Here is a 19,839-nt window from a genome sequence, read left to right as displayed (position 1 = left end):
GGGGGGGGGTAACCAGAGAAAACGCACGAAATTATGCAAGTTCGTGTGAAATTGTATAAAAAAGAGAATAAAAGGTGATCTATTGGAAAGGCATGAGGGAGTAAAATGAGGACGATGGATAAATGGAAAAAATAAAGAAAGTAAGGGTCACGTGACGTAAGATATATAGCTTTGGTTTATTTTGCAATGGTAGCCTATAACAATGCAATATATATATATATATATATATATATATATATATATATATATATATTGTTTTTATAGAATTATCTTCTGGGGAATGGTCGAAGAGCCTTCTAAATTTCGTAGGTGAAATGGATCATCTCCATTCGAGTATTCGCCATGAGACGTCTAGGGTTAATAATGTGTAATGATCCTATTGTTTACAGTCTTTTTACTGTAATAGATATCTGATTTTATTTTTGTATCTATTAATACCTTGTATATGTATGTATACTTATACTACTAATCTATCCTTCTGGGACGTGGAGCTCAAATAAGCATCGTGTAACAATCAAACCTTTGACTCTATAATAAACGATAAAGGCGACATGTTTTTTATACTCACACGTATATTCCATAAGGTGAAATGTGTGGTTTGAACGAGGAAGGGAAAACGAGAAATTTTTGCCTTCACTCTGCCTTTCTTTCGTCCGTTGCTGATTGATATTGCCAATATTGATATCGTACATACGAATCTACACGTGTGAGGCTCTATAGTATATTATGCATATATTTATGTAGTATACATGTATACATGCACGTGTGTGTATATGTATAATATAGTATAACAGCATTTGGGAGAGATAAGAGTTGGGAAGAACTTGGTTGAAAGAAAGAAAGCAATAAGAAAATTCTCTCTCTTCTCTCTCTCTCTCTCTCTCTCTCTCTCTCTCTCTCTCTCTCTCTCCCTCCCTCCCTCCCTCCCTCCCTCCCTCTCTCTTGCACTGCTTGCTTCCTTTCTATTTTCCTTATACATGCTTTTATCAGAAAACAAATGAGATTAAATTAAACTTTGATAGGACACTTGTTGCAACTAATGAATGAGAGAGAGAGAGAGAGAGAGAGAGAGAGAGAGAGATTAAATGATAAAAGCAACCTCGAGAATCTTTCATCGGTTATTCAAGAATCAGACTTTTTGGATTCGAATACACTGTATGTTTGTACAAGTGTGTGTGTATGTATTTGGCATTTGCGAAATGGAAGGTAGACGTAGGCAAGTTGAAAGTTGAACTCGTGTCAATCTGAAGATACAATAAAGACGAGGTAGAAGATTATTTTCCATACATATACAATAAGTATATAGCATACCATCAGGAACATGGAAATCTTTGAATTTAATTAACTATCTTTAAATCTTTATCAGAGTCTCAAATTACTTCCCTCCAATTATCTTCGAACTTACATCCATCAATCTTCTGACGTCATGATTGTACAATTATATTGAAATTATTGATTATTTTTGCTTCAAATTTCACTTTCACAGTTCTTATAGATATTTTGTACAAATACGATTCAGATAAAATATAGTAAAATGTAACAAAAGCTTTAATTGGTGTTTTAACTTTGATAAAATATTGCAGAAAATATAAAATTTTCAAGTAGAGTGTATATACGAGCCTCGATCGTGTTCCTGATGGTACTCGTGTACTAGTCTCTTATAGCATACAATGTCCTCAATACGTACCGAGGATATACTGACGATATTCTGGATATACACAGGAGATTCGTGCTATCTGGGCATTCAAGATCCATTAGTTCACTATTCGTCATATAGTCGGTGCTCTCGTGCAGGTCTCTATGTATTACGTCTACACGTATATAACGCTGACACGTTGACAGATTACAAGAAAATTTAAATCACTAGAAGGTACAGAAGCCTTAAAAGCGCTTTTTATAATCAACGTTAATTAACTTCAATCCCAATTATCATTTCACGTCTGTCTCTCCTTCCAGTTTTGCTTAATTCGTTTGCCTCTTGCTTCCTTATATTCTCAATCAAAATACGCAATTAACAAGCCTCGTTGTAGCTCGATTAGCCTGGTTGCATTGCGTCGTTAAATCAAATTAAATAAAAAATAGCCTATTATATTAGATAATCATGCAAATTATATTATTATAGCGATGAATAATATATTGATAAATATATGTATAATATAGATGTGTATATTTAGCAATGTATTATACATATATTGTATGGAGTAAATTAACTTTATCAAAATAAGTTTTAACATCTTATATAGGAGGCTCACTATAATAAGTAAAAGCTCTTGCAAATAAAATTGTATAAATGCACAAAGTATATTCTTTAATTGAACATTGTGGGCTAAGCTTAATGCAAGGAACAAACTGTAATTTACACTTTTTGTTCATTATGATTTCTATATGCTATTTCTGGTTTATCGTTTTTTCAGTTTCACACGTTAAATAGATTTTAACAGAATGGATTAACAAACAAAAAATGGAAAAGGACAAAAAAAATCTGTGAACAATCTTTTTAAAGGCTTTAAATGCTTGTGCAGTTTTTACCTGATATAAATTTACATTGACAATGAATTACTATAACCACCAGAGAGTTTTAATTTTAGCTACAGATTAACGATAAGCTGTGTACTGTTATCCGTTCGATCTCTGAGAAGCTCAAGTTTTTGATAAAAATAGTTAAATCTTTCTAGATAATTATGACTCGTGTACAAACAAAAACATTTTCATAATTATTAAAATATTATTATAGCTTTCTGTCGCTATATTCTAATATTTGCTGTTTCTTAATTTATTGTCTTCAAGCTCTGCTTCTTATTTGTCGTGAGGCGAATAGAATCGTTTCATGATTTTTAAGGATAGATTAGTTTTTTCAGACTGGAAGATAAGTATTATATAGGGGAGTTACTGAAAATTGCTCGCCTTGCCATTAATCTGTTTATTCTTGGAATTCTGTGAAAGTTTAGTGAGATATTTATCCGTTCCTTGTTTCTAGTTGACTTTCTGATGTGCGATAAGCGTAGTTAGAAATTTCGTTGATTTTCGCCGAGCAGTAAAAAAAAACGAACAATACAGTTAATTATACACGGAAAGAAATTTCCTGTAAAACTTACAGTGCTAGACAGAGTAACTTGGGAATGAAATTAAAAAAAATAAATTTTGTTCAATCACTCCATACACAAATAGTAATAATTTATTTACATATTATTATAGTTATTGAGATATTACATTTTAGCAAAATTTACGTCAAGAATGTGAAAAATTGAACAAATAGCAGGTTAAAAATAATATTTATCATTTGTAGTTTTTATCAAGGTTTCTGTTATATCTTTGTAGTAAGTGGAACAATGTAATTTTTAATGTCTTCTAACTGTAAATTTTACAGGAATTTTCCTTCTGTGTATATAGTTAGAATTTAAAGAACTGAAGCTACAGCAATGAGTTATTCATATAACGACTATACATTAATAACAACAAAAAAACAATATATTCAATATGCATATTATGTAAAATAAAAAAACACTAGTTGGCCACTAAGTTCAGAAAAATACAATAAGTGAAAGATAAAAAAGAAAAAATAACACTAGTTTGACAAAAGAAACTGAGGTTTACACATTTTTTCACTTTTTTTTGTTAATTAGTTTAGATCTCTATGTATGAAAATTGCATTTAATCGGATATACATAATTGACACCTTGCAATGTTTGGTTTTTTACAACCGATTGAAAATCTGGCGAAGCAAAATATGTGAAACACAAAAAAGATTAGCGAAATTACTTTCACTTAGTCTAAGCTGGTTGAATAGTGCTCCAAAAATCAAATTGCAAACAGTTACATTATTGTAGCATTAACAATTAATTTAACCATTGAATTTAAAAGAAAAAAATTAACGCTGCGAATTTTTTAAATAATTTTGACTTTACGGCTACTTAACTCTTAATTGCATTGCTTGTATCCTTTATTTGACAAAAAATATATTCAGTATGTAAAAAGTACATGCATATTTAATATAAATTTGTAATATTGTCTTAGGATATAACAAGACTATGAAATTATAATCATTCGCCAAATATGGAAGTATTATAATAAATTATTAAAAATATATCATTGTTTTAGAAATGTCATTTCACTTTTTATACGCTATAGTATATGTGTATGAAGAATGAAGGATTAAAAGCCAGCTTGGACAGTAGAATTTCGTTAACTTTGATCGAAAGAAAAACACTTGTTTTAATATATTTAAGCACTTTCTTAAATGTATGTATAATTAAAGAGAAAAAAAAATAATCTACTGTAATGTCAATTTGTGGAATGATTCATTAGAAGACAAACTTAATTGTTAAAGGGAAGAAGAATATAAGCTGAAAAGGACGAACAAATACGAGAAAGTAATTATATGGTCACCCTGCATTTTATTTATAAACAGAAAATCGTATTATAATCGGATGTTATTCTATACAAGATAGTATCGTTGGAATGAATATTTTCATGAATATTGTTGTCGAGTATAGATCATTATTAACTGTATACAACATTTTTGAGGATGTTGGATATAATTCTCAGAAAGCAGATTAACATTATGGAGATATGGAAATGGGTGTATATGTATATTAATTAAAACGTTTAACGTTAAGAAACTACGTTTATAAATGATGTTTATAAATGTTGCCGATATATTACATGATTAAAATGACTAATCGTACATTCTACGTATAGCAATTTTTCTATTAACTGTCTTAATACAATGACACAAAATTCCTTGGTAGAAACTCGTGTCTTCACAAAAGTGTCGTGTGTATCTGTCTCCCAAAATTCGTTTTTTTTATTTTCATTTGAAAATCGTACTCTCTGCCCTTTTGTTCTTAAATAGATTGATTATATTTAAATTATCACACCAGCAAAATACACAATGTTACATGCAAAGTACTAGTTAACTTTAATTTCTTATTTAACAATATAATTATTATATAATAATAATTAATATGCTTATTGTTACATAGCGCTTGTATTATTATATACAAGAAATTACAATTAACCAGTTCTTCACAGGTCATATTTGGTTTACTGGTGTTGCATATTTTTACGGTTGTGTGTGTGCAAGTGGTTAATAATACATTATTACTACTTCTAATCAACAATAGTACACAACGCACTTCTTGCATGAGAAACAAATAATTTAATTAGATATTTTCTGTTTGCATTCTGTAAAGAAATAAATGTAACACGAAACAACAAATGCTCAGTAGTTTGTATAAATACATTATAACGCAAAATTCTTTATTTTTCTTTTCGCCGACTTTCTCTCAGGCTGGAAAACAATTGTCAAGCTTCTATTTGGCTCTATCAAAGCTCCAATTTTTCTACTCTTAGATCCGTTGTTTAATATAATTTATAGATATTTATTCTCATTTGAGATAGAGAGTTGGGACCGTAAAATTGAAATATTTAGGATCAAATCCTTCAGGCAAACAGATATTGTTTAAACTTTATAAGCAAGTAGATATTAATATAAGGAAAAAGAATATTTATATATAATATCACATTTGGGTTAGCTTGTTTCAAAGATATTATTATATCTTAAAAATATTATACAATCTTTTTTAAATGTATAGAAATGTGAAGTTGGACTAGTTAAATTATTGAATAACTTAAAAACCATCTATTTAACTATTTTATAATCTTCATTTATAGTCTTTATGGCAGATTTTTAAAAAGTAATACATCAAAATTTGACTAATATTTGTTCGCTTACTATATTTGCAAATGTTTAGTTCATTCATGTTTCTATAGTTTTACATAAAGCTGTGTTAATTTTAATGTACAATATCATTAAAACCTGCCACTCAAAATGTATGGTATAGAAACATTCCTTATATTTATATCAGGATTTATACTTATTTGTAAGGTTTAAAAAATATCTGGTTATTTTTAATGCTGCCCCCAATTACCACCTTAACAGAAGCGGTATCGACTAACGTTACACACATATACAAACATAGGCATTTCTTTTTTAGGCATGTTTCTACGCACCGGATAAATTATTTCTAACTCTACCCAATAATCAAGTTACAATATTTTAACATATAATCTTCCCTATCAATATGATCTTGAATCTACTCAGCCGAATAATTTTTAACAATTCTTTACTTCATCAATTTTACAAATTCTTAAATAAATTTAAACGATCAGCATTCTTATATTTCGCGTTTCTGTAACATTATTTAAGAAAATAGTTTTTAGCTTGTTAATGTATATAAAATATACTATTGACTTTAAAAATGGATTTTGAAAGTGGAGGTGTCTAGAAAATAACAATATAATTTGTAGTAAATTGTCTATAAAAATTATTCACTGAGCTGACTTCGTATTACCTTAGTAAGTTTGAAAATTACATGTGGATTTTCATAAGTGCAGAAGCACCATACTTGAAATGTACAGTTTACACAGCTGTAAACGCGGTAAGTATTATATTTAAACAGATGAATGATCTACAATAAGAGTTGCACAAATTTTTAACTCTGCAGAGGTCCCAATTGATTTAACAGGTAATATCTATAACACTGTTTTTAAATATCTGTAGGTTTATGTTTATTCATTTTCTCCTAAGCTTCCCGCACTTTTCAGTAATAAATAAAGTATTAATATTTCTTTGATAAATATTACTATGTAATATTCCATATTAGTAATAATTAAAGAGTACATCTGTAATTTACTTTTTATTATATACGATCAAGCAAAATAATATAAAATTTATATAATATAATAAACATAATATTTCTAAAACTAACTGACACCTCTTTAGAGTTTAAGAATTTAAAAATAGCAACAATACAATATTAAAGACTCTTTATAATTAATTATAAATATAATTTATCTCCATTTAAATATTTAAATTAATAACAAAATAATATAGGTACAAATAAAATTATCGAGATAAAAACCTCTAACTGCGTTTATTTTTGAAAATTGTTGTTATCGCTACTTAGCTAATAGCTATTATGAGATTCATTCTCCAACAATATCGGCCTACACAGCATGTTATGATAATCTACTTATTGACTGCACAAACCAAATTATCCATAAAACGATGAATGCATTTACATGAAGTTAAACGCAATAAAAATACAATCATTCTACTTATTTTATCAATTATAATACATCTTTTTTTACTAAAAGTAATATTATGTAATAATAATTCTGCAATAAGTAGTTGCTACTCTAGAATAGGATAATTATTGTGAAAGCTATAATTAGTAAATTGCCTAGTACTAATACTATCCTACAATGAAATAACGACGTGTGTCAGCAGCAGATACCATAAATCGAGAAAAACAATTTTAAAATCGTAACTAGCATTTATTGAAATGTTAATAACACTCGCATTCGTATATAAGACCTTGTACAATTAGAGAATTGTGTTATTAGTATTTTAATAAATATTAGTAATAATTTTTATTTTTTCGTCGCGAATATAAGTGTTTGCTGCGGATACAAAATTCTTCCATTGTATATACGGCAGAATAGATTTAAGTGACTTATTTCATATTTGGTCTTTAAAATAACATTATCCACTACTATAATATCTCATACGAGCCGTAAAAATGATTAAGGTTTGCACATATTGGTTTTAATAACAAAGAGAGAAAGTCGCGTTATCATTCTATCAATATTCGATCTTTCCCTGCTCTAATACACGCATTGAATTACGCAAGTAAATGTTTCTTAAAGCCCACTCAATAATTATTTATATTTTTTACGTAACCTGGTAAATTATGCATGTTCGACTTATCAGCAATCGCTATACTTTGCGAAATTTAAAAAACATAATTCGTTTTAAACAGACATTGAATACCTATTTAAATTACAATGTATAGATTTGCATTCTAGATTTATTTAATATTTAAGGAAAATTGAAAAACGCTGTTCTATTTTCATACGCTGGCAGTGTATGATCTAATGCATTTAGAATAAAATATCAAAAGAATTTAAACTAAGAAAATTCAGAGGTATTATATAAACTGTACTAATCGAACATATTTTAAACTTGAAAGAAAAAATTGTGTTACATAGAACTTTAAATGTTTGTACAGGACTTTTATGAGACCTTTTACTCTGTTTGCACTCCGATAAATCTTATACCAAAGATTAGTTATCTTTAACAGTTATGATGATTAACTCTTTCAGGATGTCTGGTCCAAAAATCAACCATCCCCCAGTCAGATTGGTGACTCCACATAAGACATTCATTAAATTTATAACTAAATTTCACAAAGAAAAATAGATATCGATTTAAATGCAAAATGACGTCTTTAAAAGATTAATATAAACATTTTCTTACATGTGTGTGCTTTGGAGTGTTTTATAAGTTGTAGGATTTGTATACCAAAATTTTATTTCTTGTAAAATTAATGCATGCTCAACTAGTATGTTCTGTATAAGACCTTAGAGCCCCTTTAGAAGTTAATGTCAACAAATTTGAGAAATAAAACAAACAAAACACCAAGAATTGCATATACCACTGTATATCTGACTGTATACTTCTTATTTACAACTTCGATTGCATACTTCTATTATTAAATTTGATAAATAAATGAAAATATTAGAAAAACAAAAGATAAGCAAATTTCTTAACTAATTAAAAGCAATAACATGTGTACAAAATAAAACTAATTGTATGTTTGTAGAAATTTTTAATCATTAACAGTCGCTAGTAGGCTCTCTGAAAGTTTTAAAAAATTCATGTAAAATTTAAAAAAAAAATATAAATGATTAATTATAAAAATAATAGCCAGATATATTCTAAGTACACAGAACTTTCAAAACTTTTTAGATCTGTTCTTTTTCACTGCATTGCTGCACTAGTGTAATGAGTTACAGTGAGAAAACATGTTTGTCTTATTTTAACTAATTGCACCAGTTCGATAGTGCAGCGAAAAAGAACAGACCTGTTGTATGTGATCACAAGTTTAATATGTTAATTTATCTTAAACTGATAATGTAGCTTATAGCACAATATAATAGTAATAATATTTTAGTGGTATTACACTCTTCAGTTATAACTACTCAAATAATTTAAATTCATAAACAAGCAATAATAAGTTACAACTACAAGAGCGTTGTATAAATATAAAATCAATGGTTTCTATTGAGATTGTGTTAATTTTTAATTGCTTGAAGTGGTGCTGTATAACGATAGATAGAAAATGATATTGATACAGAAATAGAAAGCAGGACTTTACATAGAAAGGAATACATAAAGATTTTTAAGAGAAATATCGGTATTATACTACAAATTATAAAAACACGTCAGCGTAAATCGGGGTTGTCATTAAGTTGTTTCTTTATACGTAATAATACTGTTGTGTACCACTGATCTAATCGTGATATCGAGTCGTAATCTTTAACAGATTCGGTAAATCCTTCCAGATTTTGTTCTTCAAGGTGCTCTATCAGAGTCTAAAAATTAAATAATATTAGATATTTTTATCAAAGTTGTATTCTTTTATTCTCAGTATAATTATATCAGTTTTACCTTTATAAGTTTAAATTCTCTAGAGTCTTGGAATGCAGGATATTGTTCTGTATAACGCTCAATTGCATGCTGAGCATTCAGTAAATCTACACATAAATGGCATAAAGCTGCACGGAAGAAGTATTCTTTTGCACTATATTTCAGTAGTGAACTGTCAAGAGAAGCTGATGCCACCTAAAAAATTATATTATGATTGGAACCACGTAAATATTTAATGCAGATTTATTTAAAAATCTATTAGGTTTATTTGTTTTAGCTATACTTTTTATACTCTTATACTGCTAATATGAAAAATAAAAACATATGTCAAAAGAGCAGAAGAAACAATTAAAATAGATAAAACCAAAAAGCTACAATACAACTTATTAGCAAACTGATTACCTGTTCATATATTTGGATAGCTTTATCATAATTTTCCAACTGAGCAGCATATTGAGCTACTTTTAGAAGACATTTATTTGCAGATGAATTGCTCTCTTCTCCTTTAAAATAATCAGCAGCTTGCTCATAATGATGCACAGCACGTTCCAAATCAACTGCTTCACTTTCATACATTTCTGCTATACTTTGATGATGCTTAGCTGCCATAGTAAATCGTCCCATATCAGTATATATTTCTATTGCTTTCACTAAACACCTAACAGCCTCTGTCAATGCAAAAAAGGTACAATATGAAATAAATTTGAAACATACATGTATAAATTCTAACAGCTGTTAATGTTAAATTTTCATATCAAGAAACAGTAGGGTCTCAATAGCAGATTATTTTAAAAAGCTACTCAGATCTAACCATATTTTACACAATTAATACATACCATTCATGTCAGATTTCTTAAACGAATTGGCTGCATCAACATAATTAGTAGCAGCATCATGACGACTTCCTGCTTTAGCATGCAATTCTGCAGCTTCGTAAAAAGCCTTCCCTGCTGAACTCCACTTCTTTGCCATCTTGAACATATTTGCAGCACGCTGATAACATTCTACAGCTTCTTCCACTCTGGATGACCCACTACTTCTCATCATCACAGTCATAATATGTTATTAAAGTATATGTATTTAAATAAATATAAATAACTGGTTTTAACACTACTAGAGTTAGATGTATAATAAATTAATTTGAAGTTCCAAAAATTCTTATATGAAGCAAATCATATATTTTTGGAGATTGACTTTTTGAAACAAAAATGGAATTCAATTGGTATTGATTAAAATTTATGCATAACCAATCTTCAATACATTAAATTGATTTTCTAATGTTAAAATATATAATTGCATTATGCAAAACAAATCATTTTTGGAGTAATTGTTCAAAATGGAACAATTTTATGTAAGATTTGATTTAGCATTTATAAATGACAGATGTGGTATGAATATGTGTACGTGCATAAGCGATACGTAGTACAACACGTATTTATGCGTGGACGATGTGAATGATCAATGACTAAGGAAATGAGGAGACGAATAAGAAATCAATTGTTACAACTATTTGAGTTTGTTAAAGTCATGATCGCATTGTGAAATAGAGAACTAGTTATGTTCTTACCCGAATAGAGAACCAAAAAATCCTTTAGATGAGTGCAATTTCCTCTCCGCCTCAGCTATTAGCTGCATCGCTTTTTGCTCGTTGTCTGCCATGATTATAGGCTATTCTTCGAAAATAACAATATCAAGGGTGAGTTTCATCAGCCTGACTGAGCCACCAAGAAGCAGAGATTAGGGGGGAGATTGCTCATGCCATGGAGGTACGATTGGTACGGTACGAAGCATACGAACACGAAGTAGCCTGTAGCCGAGTGTAGCCGTGTGTCACCCGTGTCCCGCAGCAATCCTTATTCCTTGCCGATAGACGGCGTTTCAATCCCAATTGGGAATCTTGGGATTGAAACTATTGAAACGCCGCCTACCGGGAAGGATTGTTGATTGTTGCGGAACACAACATGAGCAATCTCCCCCCTAATCTCTTCAACAAGTTCAATATTCTATGTAGAATAACCAATTTTTTTTTTTTTTCAAAAATACGTATGCTAATAGCAGAATGAAACTCACCCTTATACCAGTGATGCCAGAACTTACTTTTTTATATATACCAAAAAGACGAGTGGAGGGATACTCACAAACGCACATCTACATGGGAACGTTTTGTGTTTTTGTTGCAAAAAGTTAAATCTGACATCACTAGCATATACTTAACTACTTATCGACAATATTAAACAAATCAACACCTTTTCGAAACAAAAGATGACATCAACTTGAACCAGACAAGTAGGATCCAAATGTATGATACGGAGGGATGTGTGAGAAAGATAAGAGACCCGTGATAATTCGTTTGGAGCAGCACCTCCAGCGCTCTAGCCTCTCAGGGGATTGTGTATATATATGTTATATATAATCTCACTGATCTACCACCACTATCACACCAAACACTCACTCGATCTAACTTTACATCTACATATACTAATAAAGTAACCCCATTCAACAAATCCCTCTCCCAATTGCACCCGCCCGCGCTTGAACGCACCAGTGCCAAATTGATTCGTGGGCATTTCAGCTAACTTCACTCTGTAGTCCGTACTTCTACTTGGCTGTTGAGATCTCAATTGTCCTATCTGTTTGTTTATTTATATATATGTATACACATGTATGACAATTGACAACTGAGTTCTCTGGCGGTCCCAGTTCTGCCTAATCTCTGCAGTCTGCACTATGCAATAATCTCTCCTTCAGAGTTCAGACCAGTTCAGACCTTATAACTAAAAAGTCCAGAGAAGTTAGTACAAAATGAATTTTACTAAAATGCCTACAAATCTATTTCAGTGTGCTAACTTCTTCCAAAAAATCCACAATAAATATAAATGTTATTAATAACAAAATCCTATAGTTTTAATTATTTATTAAATATAATGAGCATAATATTAATATATTACATTTACATTACTTCTTCTATGGTTCGTATATTAAAATTTCATTGTTGCATCTGTAAGAAAAAGAAATATATATCAGATGTAAATTCACTCTATACAGCTATGCTTAGAACATAATACAAAAACTTACCACTTTCCTTAATTTTCTGGCCTTTTTGAATTTCTTCCAAGCCTCTGATAAATTCTGTGAAAACATGAAGAGGTTTATTTAAACTGGTTTTTTTGTAATCCTTAATTCGTTTTTTAGTTAAACTATGTTCTTCTTGCTCCTTTTTGTCTTTGTCATCAAAAATATTGATTTCTTCAATTAATGTATTGATAGTTGGTACTTTGGTAAGATCAAATTTAACCACGGTTTTTGCAGTAAATGGAATGCAAACTTTGCCTGTTTTTGGATGGATACAAAATGGAGATTTCAATAAATGATTCATGCCTTTAGATACATTTATATCCAGTCTAGGATATGCATATTGCAAAATTATTTCTTCTTTTAAGTGTTTATATTGCTTTTGCTTTTTCCCCTGAAATAATTTATTTTAATAAATTGCTTTTTACTGTATTATGACAGTCAATGAAAAAAATATTCATTTACAGATGTCTTTTGTGTTTTTAGAAATTTTACAAAAGTATTCCATCGAACTGTGCTACTTGAAGCTTTATCAAACAAAGCCTTCAGTTCTTGCCTGTCCTCTTCATCAGGCAAAATGCCTAAAAATTTGTCTACACCTTCATCTGTTCCTAATATATTTTGTTCTTCTATACACATAGGAATAAAAACAGGTTCTAATATATCCAATGCTCTTCTGCAAAAAAATTAAAAAAATTTATATAACCATTAAATGGAATTAAAACAAATTTATATTTTGGCTTACTTAATAGAATGATGTATTTTTTCATTGGGTAAATTTACTTTTTTTTTCATGTATTCACCACCAGAAATAATTTGAAGATATTCTGCAACAGCAGAGCGCTCTATTGTTGATAAAGCTCTTGCTCCTGGGTCACAGACCCAACAATGTATACCTCTTCTTCCAGAAAATATCCATAAGATATGGGTATAACCAAAATCTACTAAAATGTTATCCTACTTTGTAATATTGACAGTTAAAATTTAATTACATTAATAAAATACTTACAACGTAATGCAGAATCTATTATCTGACAAGCTATAGCCATAAATTTCCAGCATTTACTACAAATGTCAGCACCACCACAGCAAGTTCTAACATCATCATAATCAGTCATATCAATGTCAAAAACTAATTCTCTCTCTATAGGTGTAAAATTGGGAATAGTTTTTTGATCTTTAGGGCTGAAAAAAGATATAAAACTCTTATTTATTCCAAAAATAACAAATTAAATAATTACCATGCATTATAAATGGCACCAATATCAATCTTGAAAGGCATTAATCTTTTAATTTCATTTTCTAGGTCTTTCTGACTTTTAAAAGATTGAAAGCGAATATAAATATCATCCTCAAGGGTAAAAGAAAATTCTCTTCTGTTAAACAAATTTACTGAAAAATTATAAAGATTATTCAAAACTCAATAATACAATTTAAATAATACTTTGTTTATTAAAAATAATAGTTTACCTACCACTTCCATAGCTTAACCACCTATAATACTCATCATAAGGAAATAATCTTTTGTAATAAATTGGCAAGAGATCGCTCAAATTTTCCACGTCTGACATAGCTTAGTATACGAAATATTCTTTTCTTTCAGAAATATTACAATAGAAACTAAAAATTTCTATAATTCAATAACAATGAACGTTTAGCTGATCTGAGTGAGGAATACGGTTGAATACGCTTTTGGCGGGAAAACTGATAAAACTTCTTTATACACTTATGTCACTTATCAATTTTCTTTTTAAAAATTCAGAACATTCATATGTCACAAATGAAAGTTATGTTTATTTTGATTTAATTCTTAGTAAGAGACAAAACAATTAATTCATGATCTTGATTTTTAGGTAATGCTTCAGTTTAGATTTCTCTCCCTGATTTTAATTAATAGTTAAGTAAGTTAGGTCAGGTTCAGTCAGGTCCAGATTGCTCCAGATTAGATAAGTGGCTGTGGAGTGTGGACTGTGGAGGATGTGGAGGTGCTCCGTTTTTGTCTCCGTGACGTTCCGTAAGTATTCCGTTTTACACTTAATTGTTTTTAACGGGATCCCTCAAACCCTCTGTAGCCAATATTACGGAACGAAAAACGAGGGAGAATTGTCCAGCGCTATTTTTCAACCGATTTCAATGTTTTTGGGCTTGTTGGAATCGTTAGGACTCGCACTTTGTCATAAATAAAGCCGTATTTTCCAAAAAACGTAAAAAAAATAGAATTGTTTAAAAATTCGCCATAATATTATTTAAACGCAAAACAAATCGAAAAATCAGACTTCTTTATGACGAGGTGCCAGACCTAACGATTCTAACAAGCCCAAAAACATTGAAATCGGTTGAAAAATAGCGCTGGACAATTCTCCCTCGTTTTTCGTTCCGTAATATTGGCTACAGAGGGCTTGAGGGATCCCGTTAAGTTGGCCGGACATATATGTATATTGAATAATGGAAAAAAAACTACAGGAGTTGTTTGTTAAGCGTTTGTAGATGTTTGTTATATCAACAAAAGCGTTCGTTAGTTGCTAATTTTTGAGAAAATGCAAAAATAATAACCAGCGTTAAGTTGGCCGAACATTAATTACTTTTCATTAGATATAGGGTGTTATATCGATTCAGAATCGTTTGTAGTTTCTACATATAAAAGAAAAAATGTTTGTTTGTTAATGGACTTCAACGAAAATGAAATTAAAAAATTCACAACTTAGTTCGAAAGCAAGTATAGGTTATATATATTATTCGATTGTACGATTTTACAACTATATTGATAATAAACGTTTGTTAGGTATTTGTAGATTCTTGTTACACTAATAGAAACATTTGTTATGATTGATAATTTTTGCAAAAATGCAGAAAATAAAAATCGCATCAGTGTGAAGTTGACTGGACATTAACTAAATTTTTCCTTAAATAATGGCCGTGTACCAGAATTCACTGCCAGTACTGCGGATATCGTTATATCTTTGTCAAGAATGAAGCATTGAAAGAAGACAGAAGGATATTCCGCAGTACTGCCAGTGAATTTTGAAACACGATCAATGTAATCACATCGGTTTAGGAACGTCTGTAGTTTCTAAAAACATAAGTTACGTTTATTAGATGTTAATTATGAAGAAAAATCAAATTACAAACATTTCCAATTTTGTCCATAATAATATAGTATGTACATACATATGCATGGACAAAATTGGAAATGTTTGTAATTTGATTTTTCTTCATAATTAACATTTAATAAACGTAACTTATATTTTTAGAAACTATAGACGATCCTAAATCGATGTGATTACATTATTTAAGGAAAAATTTAGTTAATGTCCAGTCAACTTCACATTGATGCGATTTTTATTTTCTGCATTTTTGCAAAAATTATCAATCATGACAAATGTTTCTATTAGTGTAACAAGAATCTACAAACACCTAACAAACGTTTATTATCAATATAGTTGTAAAATCGTACAATAGAATAATATATATAACCTTTACTTGCTCTCGAACTAAATTGTGAATTTTTTAATTTCATTTTCGTTCAAATCCATTAACTAACAAACATTTTTTCTTTTATATGTAGAGACTACAAATGATTCTGAATCGATATAACACCCTATCTAAAGAAAAGTAATTAATGTTCGGCCAACTTAATGCTGGTTTTTATTTTTGCATTTTCTCAAAAATTAGCAACTAACAAACGCTTTTACTAATATAACAAACATCTACAAACGCTTAACAAACAACTCCTGTAGTTTTTTTTTTCCATTATTCAATATATGTCCGGCCAATTTGACTGAGGCCTATGGCTGCATTCAGCGAACTCAACAGTTGAACGAGCGATCAGTGATTCCCTTATCTAATTGGCCTCAAATAAAAGTTTAACCAATCAAATAATAGAATCACTGATCGCTCACACAACTGTGGAGTCCGCTGAACGCAGCCAATACTAATGATTGGAGTATAACCAGAGATAGTACATATGTACTATATGTATCCAGCTCATATGAGTTTTTTTTATTCAACGCAATATTAGGGTGGGTGGGTTTACTGGATAATGGGTAATATAATATGGGTATGGATTGATGGATGGATAGACCGAATAGAATGGGATAGAATAGGCGGTATACTACTGTTTACTGGCCTTCATCGATTCTGCTCCTGGTGAAAATGGAGGGCGGAAGTATCGAGCGCAAACTGTAGCACATAATAGCAGAGTATACGAGAAATTGAATATGTATATTTATTTACAGTTTGTGCCGTCGTCATGCTATTCCACAAAATATAGCTCTGAAGCAGAAAAGTGCTATAATAGGCGGTGTTCCGCTATTGACTGCGAATTCTAAAACCCTATATTTAATGTCACATAAACTATAGACTTTCAGTACTCACAATCAATAGCGGAACACTTTCATACCCTGGTGGCTGGTACTCAGAGACGTGATTCGAGCTCGACTCGAACTGTTCGAGTCGAGCTCGACTCAGGCAAAAATATATAGTATATGTAACGTAAACTATAGTATAAAAACTCGACTCGAGTTCGAGTCACGTCTATGCATGAGTACGGCCCATAGAATGTCGAATTGCTCTGCTTCGTGTAGTGTGTATGTACAGGTATGTACATATGTATGTACAAGTTGACAAATGTACGGACGCTTCTACTTGTGTTCGTGACCATCAAGCAGCGGTAGAAGTGGGGATGGCTCACGCAAACAAGCCTGTATCTGTGGTTGTAAGTGGAGGGGGAAATTCTGCAGACCAACGGTCTACTTTCTGGTAACACTGCTGAATATTACCCATATACAATTCTCTAGGATGGAATGATGGATCAGGATGGATCGTCAGCAGCATCGCCTATCGGCTAGGATTGCCGCGGGATCCCGCGGCCCGCAAACCGCATGAGCAATCTCTCGTTTCATCTCTAGCTAAACTAAAACTATGATACAAGTGAATCATAATTTTATTATTTTAGATACTAAAACATTGAAAAATTACACAGAAACATTTTCCTGGGAATAAATAATTTAATTCAAAACGGAAATGAAAATTATAGTTTACTTAAGGTGGGGGTGTGGTGTGCTCTTGGCACCTCTACGAGATCTCCACCGATTCGACAATATGCATATGTATAGCATTTACGAAGTCGGAAAGGATCCCGCAGAGGTGAGCCCCCTCACCACGACAAGGTGGCACACCGATGAGGAGGAGGCCGCGGCCCCACCTAAAATAGAAAAAGAAATTAATAATATTTGACTAAAAAAGTATTCATTTAAAATGAGGAAAGATTACAAAAAATATTTCCTCATTTATGTTAATAATTGAGACTTTTAAGGATAAGCAAAAATATTATGTAACCAATCATTCTAATAATAAATATATGAATGAGGAGAACAGTGAATTTTGTTACTTCTTTCCAATTGTTCTTGAGAAGTTTCATTCTCTCGAGAGTGAATGTGAATTCACACTAAGGTCAGCTAGATCAGGTCTGATACTCTCTTCAGTGACTAAGTACCCTTACACTCTTTATCCCTTGGCGTGGATCCGAGTTGACTCACGAAGAACTACTACGTCGAGGAAACGATTTACACACCAATAATGATGGACCCCTATTAGGTGAACTTAACGAGCCAACGCCGATAATCCACAAGGACAAAGTGAATAAGGGTTATATAGGCACTGAACGAGGATCAGTCTGTTCTAGTTGGCACTCGAGAGTCTACTTCTCCAAAAACATCTGTACTTGAATTAACAAAAATAGGAAATTATAAAATTATTAATGCCTATTCCTAAAAGGATTAAAATAAATATAGAATAATGTACGTGCATTTGTTTTATATATTGTAATCGTCCTTTTCCTCTCCACCTAGAATAGAAAAAGAAATTAATAATATTTGACTAAAAAAGAATTCATTTAAAATGAGGAAAGATTACAAAAAATATTTCCTCATTTCTGTTAATAATTGAGACTTTTAAGGATAAGCAAAAATATTATTTAAGCAATCATTCTAATAACAAATATATGAACGAGGAGAATAGTGAAATTTTGTTACTTCTTTCCAATTGTTACTTGAGAAGTTTCATTCTCTCGAGAGTGAATGTGAATTCACACTAAGGTCAACTAGATCAGGTCTGATACTCTCTTCAGTGACTAAGTACCCTTACACCCTTTATCCCTTGGCGTGGATCCGAGTTGACCCACGAAGAACTACTACGTCGAGGAAACGATTTACACACCAATAATGATGGACCCCTATTAGGTGAACTTAACGAGCCAACGCCGATAATCCACAAGGACAAAGTGAATAAGGGTTTATATAGGCACTGAACGAGGATCAGTCCGTTCTAGTTGGCACTCGAGAGTCTACTTCTTCAAAAACATCTGTACTTGAATTAACAAAAATTAGAAATAATAAAATTGTATTCGCTTATCCTTGAAAGTTTAAGAGGAGGAGGGGCTGGGGAAAAAATAGGACGTTTTTATTGAACGAGATAGCTATTATTTACGCGAGGGAAGCGGCCATTGAGTGTCGAGGCTGAAAGCCGGGGACGAAGAGTCGGACACAGGCCCACACCTTGTTCTAATGCTGCAAAATGTTGGATAGAACCTATATTTTTTTTTGATAGAACGAGATAGAAGTCTTATCTTTTCCAAATATCGAATCTGCAATAAAATGTAAAATCGATACTGGAAAAGATGAGATTTCTATCTTGTTCTATCGCAAAAAAATAAATTCAATCCCTCAATTTACCGCATTTTAACAAGGGACACCATAGACTCGACAATGGGCATACCAGCGGAGTATGCATGTACCACCCATAACACCGGACGAGTAATCGAAGCCTCGTATAGGCAGGGGCACTGCGACCACACAGTCGAGTACTGACCCACCTACACTTAACCCCGACCCGAACAAAGCATTACTTGCATGTTATGACGATTGCATGCGGGGTACAAGCAGAAAGCACCGTGGTATGTCCATTGACAAGTTAGGTGGAGAGTGCAGGCAGAGATACCGGAATCTAAGACCCCCCGAACCGTGACGACGAGACCCGATGGTCGCGAAATACGACGGGAATATAAGCAAAAAACGACTATTGAGTATCGAGGCCGAAAGCCGGGGACGAAGAGTCGGACACAGGCCCACACCTTGTTCTAATGCTGCAAAATGTTGGATAGAACCTATATTTTTTTTGATAGGACGAGATAGAAGTCTTATCTTTTTCAAATATCGAATCTGCAATAGAATGTAAAATCGATACTGGAAAAGATGAGATTTCTATCTTGTTCTATC

At 31.3% G+C, this 19,839-nt stretch overlaps 2 protein-coding genes across 4 annotated transcripts; both read right to left on the bottom strand.

The window, feature by feature from the left end:
* Positions 1-23: 23 nt before the first annotated feature.
* On the bottom strand, positions 24-11,979 carry alphaSnap (Alpha-soluble NSF attachment protein). Of its 3 annotated transcripts, none has more exons than XM_066732349.1 (6): positions 11,564-11,677; positions 11,061-11,161; positions 10,330-10,529; positions 9,896-10,161; positions 9,515-9,688; positions 24-9,438 (listed from the first exon to the last, which is right to left on the bottom strand). In XM_066732349.1, the coding sequence occupies exons 1-6, from the start codon at positions 11,639-11,641 to the stop codon at positions 9,289-9,291; spliced, it is 969 nt and encodes a 322-aa protein (XP_066588446.1). In that variant the 5' UTR covers positions 11,642-11,677; the 3' UTR covers positions 24-9,288. The 3 variants fall into 3 exon arrangements, with proteins under 3 accessions (XP_066588446.1, XP_066588448.1, XP_066588447.1); XM_066732351.1 differs by lacking the exon at positions 11,564-11,677 and adding an exon at positions 11,740-11,979 and having other exon boundaries at positions 25-9,438; positions 11,061-11,166; XM_066732350.1 differs by lacking the exon at positions 11,564-11,677 and adding an exon at positions 11,740-11,978 and having other exon boundaries at positions 25-9,438.
* A 413-nt stretch (positions 11,980-12,392) lies between these two features.
* On the bottom strand, positions 12,393-15,326 carry DNApol-alpha50 (DNA primase small subunit). Its single transcript, XM_066732348.1, has 7 exons — positions 14,040-15,326; positions 13,807-13,957; positions 13,575-13,750; positions 13,311-13,509; positions 13,031-13,241; positions 12,569-12,959; positions 12,393-12,491 (listed from the first exon to the last, which is right to left on the bottom strand). The coding sequence occupies exons 1-7, from the start codon at positions 14,134-14,136 to the stop codon at positions 12,472-12,474; spliced, it is 1,245 nt and encodes a 414-aa protein (XP_066588445.1). The 5' UTR covers positions 14,137-15,326; the 3' UTR covers positions 12,393-12,471.
* Positions 15,327-19,839: the final 4,513 nt, after the last annotated feature.

Source organism: Prorops nasuta, unplaced genomic scaffold (assembly GCF_024137725.1).
Source record: "Prorops nasuta isolate Cenicafe-Biocafe unplaced genomic scaffold, Cenicafe_Pnas_1.2 PNAS00010, whole genome shotgun sequence".
Classification (NCBI taxonomy): domain Eukaryota; kingdom Metazoa; phylum Arthropoda; class Insecta; order Hymenoptera; family Bethylidae; genus Prorops; species Prorops nasuta.
Note: the sequence above shows the minus strand (reverse complement) of the source record. Positions and strands in the feature narration are given on the sequence as shown.

Bases quoted from the DNA above. Each gene is read 5' to 3' on its own strand.
- alphaSnap (XM_066732349.1), bottom strand. From the start codon at position 11,641: ATGTGCGTTTGTGAGTATCCCTCCACTCGTCTTTTTGGTATATATAAA. The intron at 10,162-10,329 runs GTATGTATTAAT...TTGCATTGACAG, and splicing joins TAAGAAATCTGACATGAATG to AGGCTGTTAGGTGTTTAGTG. The intron at 9,689-9,895 runs GTAATCAGTTTG...ATAATTTTTTAG, and splicing joins CTATCCAAATATATGAACAG to GTGGCATCAGCTTCTCTTGA.
- DNApol-alpha50 (XM_066732348.1), bottom strand. From the start codon at position 14,136: ATGTCAGACGTGGAAAATTTGAGCGATCTCTTGCCAATTTATTACAAA. The intron at 13,242-13,310 runs GTAAGCCAAAAT...ATTTTTTTGCAG, and splicing joins AAAATACATCATTCTATTAA to AAGAGCATTGGATATATTAG. The intron at 12,492-12,568 runs GTAAGTTTTTGT...TTTTTCTTACAG, and splicing joins CCAGAAAATTAAGGAAAGTG to ATGCAACAATGAAATTTTAA.